Raw genomic sequence first — 20,425 nt, forward strand, 5'->3', positions numbered from 1 at the left:
AGAGATCAATAAAGTAGAGCCTACATTGCTAGCCATTACTATTGCTATTGTCCATCATCATAGTGTGATGCACCACACACAGGTTTGAAGCAAGTTTGACACAAGTATTATCACAAGGAACCCCAACTACGGTTGGTTTGACATTTATCGGTGGGCACCATAGGCTTCGGTCAATCCCTACACAAATATGTTTCTTTATCCAAATATGATTATGGACACAACCTAAAGAATTATTCTGTGTCTATTATGTTATAAATATAGATATCATATATAGCAAACCAAAAATTTATTACAAACTTTAACCAATGTCCCACTGACCCAACCACTCAATTGATCAAAAATCCAGCAAAATAATTGAGAAAAGACATATAAAAGCATCAAAAAAGTTCTAGATTTGGACAACCAATCTATCAGCTAACCATATGCTAGTGCAGCACCCTGTGCATTGGTTTTATTGTTGGCCATTAAAGTTCATGAAGCTTGAGTTGAACCATAGGGGCAAATTGAAATTTTCCCTCTAAATTTATGGATGAATGTATATGTAATTTATATATATATATATATATATACATACTAATGTATATGCAATCAAAAATTAACGCTCATCACCATACAAACACCAATCCACGTATAGAGATGATGTTCCTAAATGTCTATGTGATATAGCATAATATAATGTGTCAACGGGAGGAAAGGGTTTAGACATACTGTCTGCATCTCTTCTTTTCCTGTCTCTTGTTGTTTTGAAAGATGAACCACTTGGAACAGGATGAGGTTTGCTTGAACCAGAAAGGTCACTTGCACTTGGGGCAGGACCAGTCTGCAATTGTGTTGAGGGATTCACTGATTTTCCAGTTTGCCCTGTTGGTATGTTGCTTTGCAGGCATATTGATAATACAAAATCAATGTCTGGTGCTGGACCTAGCAATTTCGGCAACGAATCATCAAACATTAGTCAGTCAAATAGCACACAGAGAGAGAGGGAGAAAGAAGGTACAATACGATACAATACGACATTCCTTGGACACTTTAGACACAATACGACATAATAACTATTGTGAAAATTTCAAAAATGTGCAGTAAGAAATATAATTGCAAAATGATGAAGGTACAAGTTTTATTTGAACAATCCTATGTGCATGAATCACTTATGCATTCATTATTTTGTAATTATTTTTCCTACTCTATTTTTTTGATATTCCCCCAAAATCATTTATCCTTATGTATATAATAAATATAATTTTGTACATGTCCCCCCAGGTGTCATGTCCTATATATTTTGAAAATTTCCGTGTCGGAATGTCCATGTTTCTTAGGTTTGAGACTTACCCTCTACAGTAGGCAAATTTGCAATAAATGCTAACAAAGCAGACGGTGTTGCTTTCAAAAATTCATTGGGAGCATTCGGTGTTCCACCACCAGTTAACACAACACTTGAAGCAGTCAACGTGCTTGAAACAACTGGAAGTCCAGGTGCAGACGGGCTTGAAAAAACCCAATACCTCCAGTCAATTGATGTCAGGCGTTCTTGGCAAATAAAACTGTCAAGTAAACCATCCCAAAAAAAATCGTTCAAAAAAAAAACTATCAAAAAAATTACAGCATACCAGCCTTCTGCCTTGGATCGTAAATAACCATTCTCGAAGTATCTGGATAAACAACTTTTGTAGATTGATTTGAATTGGTTGTCAATCCTGAAGAGCCCCTATCTGTCCCCAAGTAGCAGCAGATAATTACCAAATGATATGAAAGAGAAATTACAACCAAATATAAATTTTGAGAACAAATGCTATATTAGTACCTACAAAAACAGCTCCATTTTCCAGAGCAGATTTCTCAGTCTTCTTATTGACGTTTTTAGAAAGCCACTGGGAAAAAAAGAAAGTTCATTTCCAAGTATAAGAATCCAGAGAAAATAGCCAAACATGTTAATATACATTTTACTAAAGATATAGATGGTATGACATATATCTTTATTTTCAATTTCACATGCAGAGCCCAAGCGAGACGTAAATCCAAATAGTATTTCTGCTTCCCTCTAACCATCTACCCCTTCTGGCTCTGGAATAATAACCAAAAACCAACATCCAAATGCTCTCATTTCAACCTCCAAAACACACATACTCACACACCCCATTTTACAACTAAATATGGGACAGCAAAGCAGCAACTAATTTAACTAAAATCAAGCACAACAATAAATAGAGAGAAGACAAAAAGAAATGATAATTAACAAGAGAATATTCAAAACTTAATAAGTACCTCTTGTCGTGCCAAATGATCCAAATCCTTAGAAGAGCAAGGCCAAAGATCCATGAAACTATAACGTGATACAACATCTTGTAGTGAACTCTCTAAAGCCGATTGACTCTCTTCACCTGTTCTGGAAAGCGCTTCTTTCCTTCTTTGCTCAACCTGTGTCAGAAGAACAATTGTAAAGCTCAGACCTGAAAAATTTATAGATCTAGATAATAAGATAATAATCCAAAAACTAACAAAAAAAATAAAGAAAAAACAATACACAAGGATGCTGCATCAAGATATGGGACTACCTTCAACATGCTAGCAAGATCTCCATAAGTTTGCTCAAACTGGGTGAATCTTTTCCAAACCTACAAGAGACAATACACCAAAGCTGTCCATTATCAATTAGCAATAACTGAAATCAGATGATGAAAGCCTAGGATCTCAACAGACAAATATGAATGAATGGGAGAAGGTAACAAGTGTGTGAGGGTTGAACCTCAAAGGAAAATTGTACAATATGCATGGAAAGGGAAAAAAAAAACTGAATATAGTAAGATTGAATGCTTCAAAATTTAATAAACAGATAAGGCATACATTATGGCTCGAGTCCATGACATATTGACCAATTTCTTGTGAATTTAAGGCCACCACTATAATCACTGAAGCTACTACATTAGGTTTCAAAATGCATTTAACCGGACCCTAGTGCATAAATACAATATAAAATTGGACAAAATACCTGAATATCCCTGCCCCAATCAACAGGATCACTAATAACAAATGCTACTTTAACTCTATCTGAAAAGACATTGTATCTTGGGACCAAATCCATGGAGATGTTACAACGATATATTAGAACTTAACTCCAATGAGAAAGTTAGGAGAAAAAAAAATATCCAAAAAAAAGTACAGCTAATGTGTAAGCAAAGAACGCGATTGTGCGAGAGACAGAGATGGAGAGAGAGATTGAGAGATTGAGAGAGAGGGAGACAGACAGAGACAGAGACAGAGATCGAGAGAGAGATGCTAAAACTATCTGTTGCAACTTACAATTCTCGTAACGAAAAACTTTTGAACTGTCCCAAGTGGACTTCTGGATCCTCATCGGCTGATGAAAGATGTATAAAGTGAACACATTACACATCCAAATGGACAATTTAACCTATTTTTCAGTTAAGAGCACAAACCAGGTACATCAAAGAAATGTTCATGTGGTTTCCTTCGGCGCCACCATGCAAACCCAAATGTTGGTGCAGCAAAAAGTAAGGCAGCACCAGCAGCTACACCTCCAGCAATTGCTCCAGTAGCACTATTTCCACCTGAAATGGCAATGATTAAGCAAAAATTATAGCTCAACCATCTTTTGCAGATCAAGAAACACCAAAACTTGCAGATTAAAGTTCCAATAAGAAACTATGCAATACTGGTTTGAGAACAATCTGATAAAATGTTTTTTCTTTTCCCTCTTGATAAGCACAATGCAAAATATAACTCAATTTATAGCTCTTCCTAGACCAAACATTGGACCTCATACTTTAAATCCTATTAACTATTAGGTAGTTCAAATAAAGCTAGTAGGCTACTCACATAACTTTTGGGGTAACATTGGCAAACTAAATTCTTAATTATGGATCTCTGCAGTTAATAGACTGCTTCCAGAAAATAATAGTAGCATAGAAAAGTTTTCTTTGTCCATGACGACCAAATGGGAAGAAAAACCAAAGTAAAATTCATCGAGCCAAACAATAAATAGCAGTATCAACCACAATAACAGCCATGAATTCAACAGCACTGTGACAAAGGAGTATATATATCTATGTATGCATTATGCATTTGAACAAACAATATATGTTATGTATTATGTATGTATTATGCATTTGAACAAAAGAGTTGTCACAATAAGAGCAGAACAAATCCAAATGCCCGAAGTATACTTCATATCACCAGAAAAGTATCACCTCACCATGGCTAGATGAAAGCCACAGAGTTACAAAAATTCTAATAGGAAGGACCATATATCACACGACTTACAAAAACTGTCATATCAGCAGTACTTTGCTTTGGATCTTTAGAATCTTGTCCATCCTGTAAGAAAAATCAGTGAGATTACTGATTGATATCTGACTCAAACTTTAACCTAAGTAAATCAATCTGATTGATATCTGATATTGTAATAATATATTATATAAAAAGGATAAATAGAAAATTTCTTAAGGTAGTACATGGTATAATATTAATATAGATCTTAAAAACCCTTATTTTCATATTATTCTCTGATTGTATAGAACTCAGATATCTGAGATGCCCAGCTCTTTCCTCCCAAGACAGCAGCAGTAGTGCAAAATGCTTGTCCTCTGTTAACGGCAAAACATAATCAGTCCAACATAATAAAAATTAAATGTCGTTTTATTACCTTAACTATATTTTCAATGAACAAAACATGGCATTCAAACTACAAATGCTAATAAATTGATATCACTTCCCAAACAATGAACAAAAAGCTAACATAGAGTTGTTCAATTCAAATCTAAACAAGATCAAAACCAGAACAAACATGTAAACAAATATATTAGAACTTACCTCCAATGAGAAAGAGTTTCTTTTCTCACAGGAGTTGATTTTTTCCATCACTACCGATCAACGATCGGATCATTTGAGAGCTTGAAAATAAAATAAGGGTGATTATTCAATCAATACATATATAAATTCATATACATACTTGTATAGAGAGATTTTAGGAGAAAAAAAATTATCCAAAAAAAAGTACAAATAATGTGTACGCAGATAACGAGATTGTGCGAGAGACACAGAGATCGAGAGAGATTGAGAGATCGAGAGAGAGGGAGACAGAGAGAGAGAGAGAGGGAGAGAGAAGAATCGATGAAACTGAGATTGGAAGACCAACCCTCAGACGGCGCTGATCTTGCACAACCTGGGGGCCCTAACCTCATATGGATCAATCTTCGATTGGGGGCGAACTAGAGCATATACAACTCATCAATCACTGAAACAGAGAGAGAGACGGGAAGGAAGAGCTTCAGAGAGAGAGAGAGAGAGAGACGGTGGAGCTCACCTTAGGAGACGATGGTGTAGATGATGATGGAGACGATGGTGCAGATGGTGGAGACCGATCTGAATCTCTAAATCTCTGCGATGAAATCACTGAGATGAAATCGCTCTGAATCTTTGTGATGAAATCACTGAGATGAATCCCTGAATTGCTCTGATAAGGGTTTAGAGAGGGTTGAGAGAGAGATTTAGAGAGAGAAAGAGAGACAGTGGTGGAGCTTCGAAATCGCTCTGAGATTTAGAGAGAGAGAGCTCGAAAATTTGGGTCTCAGGTGAGTCTGAGATTCAAAATTAGGCTTTGAAAAGAGGAGACCAAGCGCGTGAGGCACAACACATTTGGAGGCGTTTCCTATTATTAAACGGTGTCGTTTTGTTAAATAAATATGCGACGTTTTATAAAACGTCGTTAAATGTTAAAAAAAGTGACGTTTAAAAATGCGTCGTTAAAAAAACGCCGCCTAAACCTCTTTTTCCTGTAGTGTAATGAACCGTTAGAGATGGTGTTAAAGAAGTTTTAAATACTATATGTTATGTATAGAAGTGTGTAATAAAAAATTATAATTTTGTAAGTTTTTTAACATTAGCTATAAGAAAGTTTTTTATTTGAAGGTAAAATATGTGTAAAAAAAAGTTTTGAAAATAGTGAACATATTAAAAATAGTTTTGAAATTAGTAAAAAGAAAAAAAAAAGTTTTGTGTATTTCAAATTATTTTATCTTTTCTTGTGTCTCAGAGAGATTTTTTTTTTTTTTATTAACTAGATGTCTGTATTAACTTATTTGAATTGACAATTAAGTTGAATGAAGATTAGTTTTTAGTGTCTTACTCCTCTGGATCCAATAAGGAGGGCAACAAATAAAGGAGGCAGCAAGATTGGCCGGGGACAAATTAATTTGCAATAGTTAAAAATAATCAGCTTGCTTGTTTTTATTTTTTTAAAAATTTTATTTTCTTATTTTTTGTATTTTTTTATTTTTACTGAATTTTTTTAATATTTTAAGCAATTTTTTTACTTTTTAGATACACCTAACATAAATACACCTAAAAAGTAAAAAAATTGTAAAAAAAATATTTTAAAAATTCACTAAATACCAAAAATACAAAAAAAAAAATACAAGAATTCAGTATATTTTTTATATTTTTATGTATTTATTAATTTTTAAAAATATTTTTTCACAAATTTTTTACTTTTTAGATACATCTAAGTAAGGTGCATCTAAAAAAGTAAAAAAAAATTGTTTAAAATTTTAAAAATATTCACTAAAAACAAAAAAAAACACAAAAACCAAAAAACTTAATTCAGAAAACTCAAACCAAACACACTGAATAGTACTAACAAAAATAAGAAATCATACAGTATATTACGAATAATAATTAGTAAGTAACAAAATAAATTGAGCATTTCTCTCTAGCCTCTTTCCTTAGGGTTTCAACCAGCCGTGTCGTTTGGGAGGGAAAGTGTGACAACCCTCACTACTGTTTACTGATAACACCACCGATTACTGCTAAACTGAGACTGATCATGATAAGTAATTGAATTGCTTGAAATTCTGAGCAAATTGATTGAGTGTGCTAGTTTAAATGCATGTCTATCTGTTTGACTGTTAAATGATCTGTTCATATGTTATGTTTTAAACTGCAAATTGAAGGCCTTATCGGCGGCCGAATCCGTAATTGATTGGTGATATGTGCTAATTAGAATTTATGTGATTTTAGAGTATATTTAATTGAAATTAGATTTAGAATGGTTAAATTAGATTTAATAATGTTAAATTACAAGAGTTGGACCTATTCACCAAAATGCCACTTAGTGGACTTTCATGAGCTTTTTATTTGATCTCTATATGCTAGCATTACAACACTTCATCAGCCCCTTTTTTTGGAGTCCAAACCGATTGCGAGAGAGAGTAGGAGGATAGGCTTGAATTCATCAAACTTAACTTGGAGACTTGAAGAAATTGAAGGTTGATTGCATAATTGAGCCTCTAGACTTGTAATTGAGGAACCTAGGTAAGGATTTCATCCTTTAATTGTGAAATCAAGTTGTATTTTGCATGATTCATGGTAGGTAGGAGCCTAAGGTCATAAATTGGTTGAAGATTGTTGAATTGAAGCTTATATCATGCATGCATGTACATCTCTTGAAGTAGAGAGTTGTTTTCATGAAAATTATTGCATGCATGTCCAAATTTGGGTTATAGCCCATGAATTCATCATGTTTGGGAGTGAATTAACTCATTTGATCATGCTTTGGAAGCTTTGAAGTTGATTAAATTCATGCATGTTGCATGTTCATCATGTTCTTGATGTTTCATTCGAAAATGGTATTTAATTGACTCACCCTTGAGTTTTGATTTTTCAAATTGATCTTCAAAACATGTTATATTATGGGTTTAAAGTGTTTTTCCATAAAATGGGCCCAAGAGGTTGAGTTTTGATGCATTAAAGTTGAGTTTTGAAAATTTCAGATTTTGGACTCATGCTCGAGCGAGGAACTACACGCTCGAGCGTACGCCTTGTGTTCATGTAGTCCGCTCGAGCGAGAGAGTTCACGCTCGAGCGAGGACTTGTGTCTCACGCTCGAGTGTGGATCGAGCGCCGGTCAAGGGTGATTTTTGTGCATCCAGTACTTTTACTGTAGCTTACAGTCCGCTCGAGCGACGGAAGTCACGATCGAGTGAAGATCCTTTGTCTGCATGTCCGCTTGAGCGTAGAAATCCACGCTCTAGCGAGACCCTTATTTTCTGAAAATTCTGAAAAGTGTTTTAAAGTGCATCTTTGCATCCTTATTCCATCCTATGCACTCTTAGGCCTAGTTTAAGGCATCTTAACGAGGATATTGATGTAAAACCACACCGAGGCAAATTAGGGATTAAGTTATTATTTCCCAACTGTGTAGCTTAGTGTGTGTTGGTTCTGTAACTATGTAGGGTTGGTATCCGAGGACGCTCTAGCTGCTTATAGCCTAGTGCTCTGTGCGTAACAATGTTGTAAAGATATGTTCAATTGAGATTATTTTCTGAACAAATGACTGTACTGCTTTATGAAATAACATTGTTTACTGAATGAATGTTTGTCCTATTTGTGAACTGTATTGGTGGCATCCATAGCAATTTACTGTTACTGTACTGTACTACTACTGTCACAGAGATTTCTGTCGGTTCCCATATTGAAACCACTACTGTTTATTGATATGATGGCCATCAACTGAGTGTTCGGTCTGTTAAGACCTACTGTACTGTTTTGCTATTGGATGTACCACATATGACTATTATAGTTTCTGAATGACTGTTATGGCATGAATTATGAGCCACAAACTGAATGACTGATATACTGATAAATGGCTGTTTTCAATACTGAAAGGATACTAATTCTTAACCTCTTTACGCATATGTTATTCACTGGGCTTTAGCTTACTGTTTATATATATATGTAGGTGTTCAGACACCGGATCGGAGCTAGGGGCGTGGGGTTTAAACTCCCTTTTTGTCAAGCCAACCAACATGCCTCACTGCGAGGTTCCAAGTGCTGCCAAGCTAAGGCTGCTTCGGGGTGTTTTAGATTTTTCCCTTTCTGCATCTGTTTTGTATAGACTGTATAGACCTGTACTGTACTGTTATGGTCGGGACTCGGTCCCTAACCTGAATGTTTGTATATGTATGTACATACTGTTTTGTTTCGAATGTGAACATATTTTAAAAAGTCTTTTTGCATACAGACTGTCACAACTCATTGCACATCTTTTAATTACTGTTTTGGCTTCCGCCAGCCCCTGTACTCTGTATTACTGTTCTACTGTTAAGCAGGCCTTCGGTAATCTCAGATTACTGGCCGGTTACGGTGCTAAACCCATAGGAGCGGGTTTGGGTCGTGGCAAGAAGGGGGCTTCGACCTCCGGCCACCCCTCTCATCTCTTCTCTATTTTCTTTTCCTTCTTGTTATCTGCTCAATAAACCTTGGGAGATCTCTCTTCTGAACCTTTTCCTCTTTATGAGGATTTTTTTCCCCTTGGTGGAAGTTTGCTAGGTTGTTTTTTCTCCCACCGGTGACGGATCTGCCATGCTCTTCTTCTCCGCTGCTCACCGTCTTATCATCACCTTCTCACAGCCAGATCTGCTTTGGATCTGGTTATCTCTCTCGATCCAGTGGTTCCTCCGGGTTTGAGGTTGTACGCTCCAGCTTTTCTTTACTTTTTTGGTTTGTGAGTGCTATATGGAATCCATCGATGCTATTCTGCGGCTTACCCACTCTGTGGTGCAATTTATAACCCATCTTAGACATGCTCTATAGCTGATCTTTTTGGCTTCTGCTTGCAGTACGAGCACGAGCACTTGTTGTGCGTTTGAGATTTTCATAGTTTTATACTTGTGTATTTATTTGATCTGATTTTTCTTTGCTTGGTGTAAGCTAATCTTTTGGATGGTTTCCTTTTGTAAATGTCGTTTGGCTTGAGTAATGAACATTTCTTTCTGATCAAAAAAAAAATGATGAAAGTTTAAATATACAAGACGAGAGATAAAAGAGTAAAAATAAGTGTTAAATAAATTTTTTTAATTAATATTTATAAAATGATTTAATAAATATTACCGAGCTAGAAGGTTCGAAAGAAATTGCCATGTATTTTAGCTAAGGTTAATGATGTTATTTCACAGGCCTCACTCTTTAAATTAAAAAGTACTGTTAGCAGATATTTTAATATTATAATGTGTTATAGATTATATTATGTGATTGGACTCCAAAAAACTTGTTAATCCTTTATTTCCCTCCAAGTTTTCATTTTCTTTCTCTTCAAGTTTCCAAGCCAAGTCTACCAAGTCTTCCAAGTCTTCTAAGTCAAGTCTTCCAAGGAAATTGCCCACTAATTTTCGTTCCTATTCTTATCTATTAAGTTTCTTCTCTTCCAAGCCACTTGCCTACCAAGTTTCATCTTCTATAAATTGCTCTAACTTCTTATCTTGAAAGTGAGAAGAAGTTTTGGTTGCTTTATTATGTTTTGTGTGAGATTATCAGACAAATAAAAAAGGGTGTATGTGATAGCTTTGGGTTCAACCAATTGTGTAGTATTAGTGAACCATACGACTTAGTGGGACTGTTGTATCCTGAGGGGACAAGTCAAGGTTTTTTCCGCTGCACCGGTGTGAGGCTTTGCCTAATCACAAGGGGCTTAAATTTCCTTAAAAAGAGTGAATTTTCTACACCTTAACCCTTACAATAGTTATTGTAATTTTTATTATTTATATTTTTGGATATTTTATTTACAATTATCACCGACAAGTACTACTGTTAATATTTTGAAAAGCCATTACATAAGTGTTTATTGTTTGATAAAATGCTATAGTGATCATTATAAGAATAAAAATGACTGGTATTTTAAACCATCATCATCATGGAAAATGCTTCCACCTACTGAGACGACTTGTCAGCTCAACTAGGGTTCTTTGATTGAAAACTGAGGCGTCTTCCATGCTTTAGTTGAGTTATATGATTTTGTTGAATCTCCTTACAAATGTTACAAAATTGTATTACATGACACTCGTTTGAGTAGAGATTACGAAATTAAAAGTCTTAAAAAGATAAGATAAGTTAAAAAATTAATAAAATAAAATGTCACATTTAAATTATAATCATTTTATTTTTTTTCTCACAAAAATTAAAAAAATTAAAAAATTTCATCACAAACGAAACTTTTTAATCCTAAACTAAATTAACCCAAAAATTAAAAAAACTAAAAAATCAACCGACGCTCTAAACAAACTCATAGTATTATTATTGTTGATTTGAGTAAGTAACCATTGAATTGAAAGGGCATAGAGTTTGACTTTTGTGGTACGAGTTTGAGAGCGAATTTCTTGACCTGGTTGTACCACATGCCATTAGGCCTTGGGCGCTATCTAGTGGAGATGTATATGTAATTTAAGGAAAAGGTGCCTTCTTGTGGATTTTTTTTTTTTTTTCATAGAAGTATAAATTATGTATATCTGAATAATTCAATGGTTATCTGTGTATCAATAAAATATTACAGACTTAAAAGTATGCTTGTCCTTAAAAAGTTGTATTTCATCCATTTTTGACTACGTGTGTCTTTTCTTGAATGTGTAATAATCTATATTTTCCAAACATAATTACTTGAACAAATGTATATGAATGGTCTCAATATATCAGAAAAATTTTAATATGATCCTGAAGCTAATTTGTGTAGTGTCTTAATTTATTTTTTAATTAGCTGAAACAGTAAGATCCACCACTTTTATGTTGATTATTTTGAGAAATTATCTTATCTTCTATAAGTTTCATGTTAGTTGTATGCTCAAGCTCAACGAATAATAGAGGTTAATGAATTCATGACCCTAAATTTTATTTTTAAAAAAATGATTAACAAATTATAGCATATCATTGCACGGTGGTGCTCTGGACCTATTAGATAATTGTTGTGGTTATTGAAAGACAAAAAGACAAATGACACAATGTTAATGATATAAAACATGGTTTTATTAATATGTGCTCTAAGGACATATGTTAATAAATGCATTAAATGAGTATAATTACTTTAATTTGTGTAGGAAGTAGGAAAAGCTTTTAAAGCTGTTAGAATTAATTTTTTAAAAAAAACTTTACATAGAGACCAAAATAGCCTCCTTATGCTTACCTCAATTTCATTCATTAGTTTGGCTTCTATTAGTTTATTTTATTATAACATTATATATATATATATATATATATATTAATTTGCAACACATACAGTGATTATATAATTTTAAATAATGTATTTTTATTTATTTGGTTTATTATTTTTTGGAATAAATTGAAATGTATTTTTTTCTAATATTATAAAATTAATAGATCAAAATCTAATTGTAAGTGAAATTCATCAATCTATTTCAAAGAATTGTTTCAAATTAAATGAGCTTCCAAATAAAGAAAGTAATATTATTTTTTGTGATTTATAAATTTATTTATTTTGTTTATAATGAAATATTAATGTTTTTTGTTTTTTATTCAAGAGGGTACTATCATTTTATTTTGTTATATTTTTTTTTATTATAAATAAGTCAATTTTGTTATTTCAAATATGAGGACATTTTCGACCATGTACAAAAATATCTAAAGTTTTTGAAAATCATCACATTTATGTCTACTTATGTTTTGCATTCTCCCATATAAGTGGATGTAGTTAAATATATGTTTAACATGTATTCTTATGACATATGTTAATAAGACTCATAAAACATTACTTCAAGACTGTCAAATAATCTCTAAGGTGTGGTCAAATTAAAGTACGGTGGATCTTATTTTTAAGGATGAGTAGTGTTTGGGTACAAGTGACAATTTTAATTATGATAAAAAATAATCTTTAGATTTAACTAAAATGATTATGATTAACAATTCAAATTAATTTTTTATAAAATTAAAATTTAAAAGTTAATGTGCTTGCGACATACGGCATTTCCCTCATAAAATTTGACAACCACTTTAATTAATAATCAACACTATTTTCATTTTTGAATTTTATTAATAAGTGTTATAATTGTATCAAGGAAAATGCTTAAGGCACTCGTTAATTTTTTACAATTCAATCCACAATCATGTGATTTGATAAGTGTCAATTTTTTATTGGTACACACTTGTAGGCCTCTAATATTGTTGTTGTATCAATTAGAAAAACACAAAAATGTTTGTCCTTTCTTTATGACACAGAATTCTCATAATAAGATATACAATTATTTAAAATTTATTAGCAAATATATTTAAGTCATTAACAAAATTCTTATTAATATCTTAAAGTATAAATAAATTGTAATAGTATAGTATGAAAACTCTTCTTGATTAAATAAATGTTAATGGCTATATTAAATTCAGATGTTGTGTTCAGTTAGCTGTCAATAATGTCATACCAGTGCTTACAGGGCTAGATAATTGCTAAATGATTCATATCCAATGAATATTAATTATATATATAATTATTGTTTTTAAATATGTGTCTCAAAGTATTATTTATCCAACCGTCCTTAATATTTAAACACGGGTGGAATATGTTATTCCATAAACATTACTTCTTCTTATTTTTTTATGTTTTATTTTTAAACATATAGACGTTATTGGTTGATTGTGCACAAAAAGATATGAATAACCTTTTCTTATATTATTATATCGAGTCCATTTGTTATTTGTTAAACATATTTGTCCGCTACTTCCCGCTTAAAAGTATGCATTTGTTGCGTTTACTTAGAGAAATCAAAAAGAATTAGAAAATATCTAAGGCCCACAATTCAAAACCTATTTCTCAAATTTCTTAATTTTACTTTTGTTTGATCAGATTTGTAGTTTGGTTTAGACCACTAATCTCTCATAGAGAAATTATTGAAGCCTCGTTTGCGAACATATTATTTTAATATTTTTTTAATTTTTTACGAAAAGATGTGCAGAAAAATAGAGAGTGATGCGATAACTTATAATGACTTTTTAACTTTTTGACTAAAATGTATAGTTGACAAACGAGACCTGAATCCCACCATCAAACATTTAATTCCCGTTCGAATAATTTTCTTTTAACTCTTCAAGAGTTAAAAATAATTATTTAAATCTTATTCAATATTTTATTTCACTCTAATCAAACAATCTCATGATACATATAATTCCATCAAATAATTTCATGTTACTAAGGCATTTTTACCCTCTAATCACTGGAATAAAATAAAATAAAACGGTATGATCATTTTTTAACTTATTTATAACGAGTAATTAAAGTTTTAGACGTTATAAATGTTTGCATAAACAAAAATTAGCAGTGAATGCATAAACAAAAATTAGCAGTGAATGCAAATACGATGTGTTTATACTTTTAAATCTAAACTTATTAGAAATTTGATGAAGGAAGAAGATGATTGAATTTGAAAATTATTTGACATTTATTCCATCATATATATATAAGTAATGTTTTTTCCTTTCTTATGCGATATATTCTAATGGCTTACTTTTTTCTATATAAAAAAAAAAAATATATCGGCATACCTTTTCCATTTATATATAAAATTCTACGCAAACTCAATTTCAATTATAATAATCAATTTTATATGAATTATATTTGAGAAATATTCATCTCGTTTGGCTTTAGTTTTCAGAAAACATTTTTCAGAAAATTTTACTTTTTTATATGAAAGCACAATAGAACTAGATTTATCAAAATAAACAAATAATTTAGCTAAATTTTTTATATATAAATATTCAAGTAATACTTTTATAGAATAATAAAGTTAAGATTATTAAAATAAATAATTAAAATTAAAATTTTATTTAAAATAAATATTATTCTTTCTTTTATAACACAAATTTTCATCAGCTATTAGATTGTTAAAATTTCTTACACATAAAATATTAAGATTCAAAATTAATTTTTCATTTTAAAAATAAATTTTCGTATATCACAAAAGTTACCTACTAGTTGTAATGTATAGCAATTATTTTATAACCATTGTTACAAGAAGAAGAAAACAAAAAAATAAAAAATAAAAAAAATCAAGTGGTAAGAGCTAACTGACATAGTCAATGCCAATCTTAAGTATTAATTTAGTAAATCCAATAAAGAACAAAATAATATGCATCATGTTAGTTGCCAACCTTGATCCAAAAAAATATTTGTTAGTTGCCAACTGCTTTGAGCATGACATTAGGAGTTGTTTAGTAGTAATTTTTCTTTTCGTCTTACAAAAAAAAAATTCTTAGCATTATCTTATTAATTAATAAAAAAATTTAAAAACACCATATTAGTGATCGTTTTGGATTGATTTTTTTTTTTTTTTGGGTGATTTTTTGATGGGGTAAACAGTTGGTTGTTTGAAAAAATTGCTAAAAAAATTATTTTTTTATGAGTGAAAAAATTAATATAATATATGAATTTTTAAGTTGCTAACAAATCAGGTATTAGGTTCACGACTTTTTCGATTTTTTGACTTTTTAAAAAAGTTACTAAATGGTTCCTAAAATACCAAAATAATCAGAGATGTAAAATAAATAAACGAGACTTACAAAGAAGTTATTTATTAATTCTGAAACATGATCATATAATGTCTCAAGAAAATTATGATTAGAAAATAAAGTAAAATTCAAAATTCTGTGTTAAGACATAAGAAAATAACAAGAGACTTATCATTTTATGATTGGTGAGAGTCAAAAACACATGGTGGCCCTGGACAACCAAATAAATTTTGGACTTGCTAGTCAGTCTTTTCTCTCACATACATTATTTATTTATTTATTTTTTTCTAAACTTTTGTGTTTTTGGTCTTCATTAATTGATATTTTTTGGCTTCAAATTATTGGGACCACATATCATTATTTGGGAATCGATCATGTGCACGAAACCCTCCAGGTGTCAAATTGAATCAAATTATAAAAATACAAAAGAGGCTGGTTCCCAGCAGCTTCCTTGAAAGTCACATTCGTGGAATAATTAAAAGTGTTTTTTTGTTTTTTGTTTGTTTTTTTTTTTATGGCCAACACGAAAATTTCGAAAAATACATATTCTATTATTCCAATTAGAATCTGTTTGGAGCCCTTTGGCTGAAAACGATATTTGCCCCTTCTCTTTATTTATATATTTATTAGTGAAAATCCAGACTATGCCCGGGATATAAAAAATTAATAAATATATTTACATAAAATAATATAAATAGTTATATTTTTATGTATAAATTATAAAAACAAAATAATATTGAAACTTACAATTTAAATTTTATAATTTTATCATAATTTATGAATCAATTTTTAATTTGTCACAATTTCAATCACGTAACTTTCAACTCTCTTGCTAGAGTTGTAAATTTGGGTGAGTTAAATCTAAACAACTACAGTCAAGCTTGTAAATTTTTAAAGATCAGATAACATGATTTTTAATTCGGTGAGAACTTATATAAAATTCAAAAATTTGAATGGATTTGGGAAGAAACACCAAAAACCTTAAGCAATCGAAACAAAATTATATATATAAATATATAAAATTATTTGCGAATCTAATTTTTAATAATAAATAAAATTAATTAAAAATTTAATATTAATGCCTTTTAGAAAGTCTCTTTTATTTGCTAACAAAAACAAATACACTTCAGCCCCTGTAAATTATACCATTGCCCGGCCAAGAAGCAAGTCTCTTTTATTTTTTAGAAACGGATCATCCAATAAGTTGATATTAAAAAAAATTACATTTTACAATGGCATAAAATAATTTAAATATGATTTTTCAAAAAAAAATTAATTTAAAAATTACAATAAAATATTTAAATAAAATATAATTAAATTTCTTAAAAAATAAAAGTATCTGGACAAAAAAAAAAAGGTAAGAAAAAAATTTAGAATGGTATTCTCATTTAATCTGAAAATAATTTAAATGACCAATAAATTATCATCTATAACCCTCTTTTTTTTTAAATAAAAAAAAGTTCATGAACCATCACTTTTGTTAAAAAAATGACATTTATTTCTATTTTTTTAAGCAAATGTTACTTTTTAGCAATTTGAGCCAATTTTTTTTTTTTTTTAATTTGTTTAATTGACAATTGAGATTAAAAAAAAAATAACAGAATCCACCATATTTCGCATGTGCTAAAAAAGTATAGATGAATAATAAAAAAAATATTTGAGACCTACAAAAAAAAAATCTATAATTGTATCCACAATGATGTAGTATCATATGTGTCAACTCTTGATTTGCTATGCACTCAATGACATGGGACCCAATTACCTTGCCACATCATTGTAGGGAAAAGTGTGAGTTTGTCGCATTGCTGAAATAATAAATTATTTCGTGTAACTCCCATTTTCTTTTTTTATTATGTAAAAAATATAAATTTCACCAACTCTCACTAGTATTTATTTCTATTTGATTTTAGCAAAAGTTATTTATTAACTATTTAAGCCAAAAAATTTTATTTTTTTATTTTAATTTTTTTAGTTGACAATTGAGATTAAAAGAAAATAATAATAGAATCCATTATGTTTAGCAATTGTTAAAAAGATCATTTATTTTGCTTAATTTGTTTTTTGTCTTTTGTTAAAATAAAATATTTGTATTAAAAAAATTTATTTTTTAAGTTCGTGTAGTTTGGAAGGATATAAAAAAAATTATAAAATTTAAAACCAAAAATGACAAAAAATAAAACTTTTAATGGCGATTAATAATTTGAATATGTGTATTTAATAACATATTATGTTTAGACCAATAATATTATGACACATCATTATGACACGTGAATATTGATCTCACTCTAATTGTAGTAACATAATTTTAAAAAGAATTTAAATTTAAATTTTATTTTATAATTTAATAAAAGATGCATAAATTAATGAATAGATATTGATCTTATTCTGATAACATAATATAAGGAATAATCTAAATTTAAAATTTTATTTTAAGAATATAAAATTAATTTATAGACCAATCATATTCATTTTAACGAAAATTAAACAAAATCAAAAAAATAAAATAAAAAAAGAATTGCAATTTTTAGCTTTAATAAAATGACAATGTTTTGCGATTATAATAGTAATATAAATTTTGTATGAAATTTTGAAACTCTCATAATATATTTTCTTAAAAGTATTGTTTTGTAAAATACATAAATATATAAATAATCTCAACGTTTTATTGCTCCTTAATACAAAAATTATGAGCTTATTATGATAATTTTAAATTTGTATTTAAAACTGATAAATCATAGGATAGATCATTATAATTTTAAATTTATATTGTGTCAATTTTAAATTTAAATTAATAGATTATTTTTCCATATTTAGTGACCCTCAAATTTGAATTTTAAAATGGGTTAGTATAATTTCTATTTTGTTTTAGATTTGATATAATTTCCATTTGAAAGTCATAAATCAAGGGATATTAATTTTTATTTTTATTTTTTACTTGAATAAGAGCTAGCTAATAGAATTTTTAAAAAAATTTAAAAATCAAAAAATTATGAAATTTAGACTGGGAATTTGGAGTTCTTAGAGGTCTTACGAGTTAGAAATCATTTTATACTTATATAACATATAGATTTTTCATTTTATACTTATTTAATATATAAATTTTTTAAAAAGAAAAGAAAAGAAAAGATAAGCATAGTAAACAAATATGAAATTATGATTTATTGAATCAATCTAAAAAATAAATGACATGTATTATCAAAATGCATCCTATGATGAGGCCACTAGATCGTGCTGTAACTAGAATGAATACAAATTTCTTATAAAGGGTGGGTGTCGTCTCTTGTGAGACATTTGTATCCATTCTCTGTTCGATACATTGTATTCCTAGCATTACTGATCCCATTAACTTCAAAATAGAAAAAAGTAATTTTCAAAAAGAAAACCTCTATTTGGACCACTGCTTGTGTAAATTGTAAAACATTGAAATTAACTTGCTTAGCATGCACGATGTCAACTTTTGAAGATTTCATTTAAAAAAGTTATGTTTGGGACAATGATTATGAAAAAAAAAAATAAAGAGGCTTACGTGTAGATTCTAATATATAGACTTAATGTTTAATGGGTCCTATGAGAATAAATGATATGTTTCATCAAACACTATTAATAAAGGTCATTAATTGTTAATTTTCAACGACAGTTTAAAAATTGTCACAAAAAATATCACTAATAATAAATTTTGGCAACTGTTTAAGAAAATCGTTACAACTAAAGTCCCTAATTTTTAACTTTCAGTGACACTTTGAAAAATTCGTCACAAAAATGTTACTAATTTTAAGTTTTAAGAATAATTTATAAAAATCATAACAAAAAAAAGTTACTAATTGTTATTTTTTAGCGACATCACAAAAATTTATTTTTAGTGATGATTTTACTAGGATTTATTTTCAATAAGATTTGATGTGAATTAAGTCTAACTATTAGGACCTATTGGTAGTTTATTTAAAAAAAAAAAAATGATTACGATTTAAATGTGACGTTTAATCTTATTAGTTAAAATAACTTGTTTTGTCTTTATTAACTAATTTAGCCCCTAACCCACATCACTGTGAGTCCATTTATAAGTCTAAATTGTAACTCTCTAACATTTCTTGAAAGAAAAAAAGCCAAAGTCATAAAAATATAAGAAAATTACAATTTAATAGTTGGTTCATAAAATAATTATAAATCTATAATTAAAAAATCAATACTTTACTTATTAAAGTTTATTACTAATTTATTTATTTATTTAAAAAAAAACATACACTTAATTCATATTTTTCTTAAAAATAAAGCCCTTAAGAGAAAATGAGTTGTCCTTAGCAAAAAAAATTTTAGTTGATTTTTTTCAAGTTGAGGCTTTTTTAGTTTGGGACTAAAAAGTTTGTTTGGATTGACTTTTTTAACTTTTGTGAAAAAAAAAGTGAAATAATTATAATTTAAATGTGATATTTTATTTTATAAACTTATTTCTATTTTATTTTTTGTGTGTTTTTAACTCATCTGACTTTGCCAAACAAAACCTGAAGTGAATCACTCAATTGTTCATAGAAATTCCATAAAGGGTATATGTGCAATATGCTTAGAGCATCTTTAACAGTATTTGCTATAATATCATCGTCATCGTTATAATTTGGTAATAAATAGTAGTAATTTGTTAAATTATAGTAATGGTGCTCCAATAGTAGACATGTTATTTTGACAAATCTCAACCAACTTTCCTTTCAAATTTGTAAGTGTTATTTGGATATAGATTTTTTAGTATTTTTTTTTTTTGTATTTTGTGACCTTTTTTTTAACTGTTTTTTAAAAAAATTATATATTTACGTTATACCCGACTAGACCAATATAAAAAATGAAAAAGAAATTGAAAATTTGAAAAAAAAAATTAATATAATTCACCCCACCAAAAAACAAACAACTACAATATATATATATATATATATATAATTCACCCTCACCGTTGGATCTTTATATAATCCAACGGTTGAGATCGACTTCTAGAATAACTTCCCCTCTCTTCCCAAGTAGCTCTCTCCCTCTCTTTCACTCTCATCTCTCTGTTCCTCTTTCTTTTCAACTTTCTCTCACTCATCACCGATTATCTGTAACGCCTTCAAAATAAACCCATAATATATATAACATTGACATGCATTAATAA

At 29.5% G+C, this 20,425-nt stretch overlaps 1 protein-coding gene across 1 annotated transcript; it reads right to left on the reverse strand.

Moving 5' to 3' along the window:
- Window positions 1-1,484: 1,484 nt before the first annotated feature.
- Window positions 1,485-2,683, reverse strand: LOC145823569 (cleavage stimulation factor subunit 77-like). Its single transcript, XM_082923048.1, has 4 exons — window positions 2,553-2,683; window positions 2,263-2,415; window positions 1,802-1,868; window positions 1,485-1,709 (listed from the first exon to the last, which is right to left on the reverse strand). The coding sequence occupies exons 1-4, from the start codon at window positions 2,559-2,561 to the stop codon at window positions 1,597-1,599; spliced, it is 342 nt and encodes a 113-aa protein (XP_082779174.1). The 5' UTR covers window positions 2,562-2,683; the 3' UTR covers window positions 1,485-1,596.
- Window positions 2,684-20,425: the final 17,742 nt, after the last annotated feature.

The sequence above is a fragment of the Camellia sinensis genome, chromosome 4 (assembly GCF_055761805.1).
Source record: "Camellia sinensis isolate YWXY chromosome 4, ASM5576180v1, whole genome shotgun sequence".
Classification (NCBI taxonomy): Eukaryota; Viridiplantae; Streptophyta; class Magnoliopsida; order Ericales; family Theaceae; genus Camellia; species Camellia sinensis.

Coding starts and splice junctions, on each gene's coding strand:
- LOC145823569 (XM_082923048.1), bottom strand. Junction 1,869..2,262: donor ATCATTTGGCACGACAAGAG/GTACTTATTAAG, acceptor TTTTTTTCCCAG/TGGCTTTCTAAAAACGTCAA. Junction 1,710..1,801: donor AAATGGAGCTGTTTTTGTAG/GTACTAATATAG, acceptor ACTTGGGGACAG/ATAGGGGCTCTTCAGGATTG.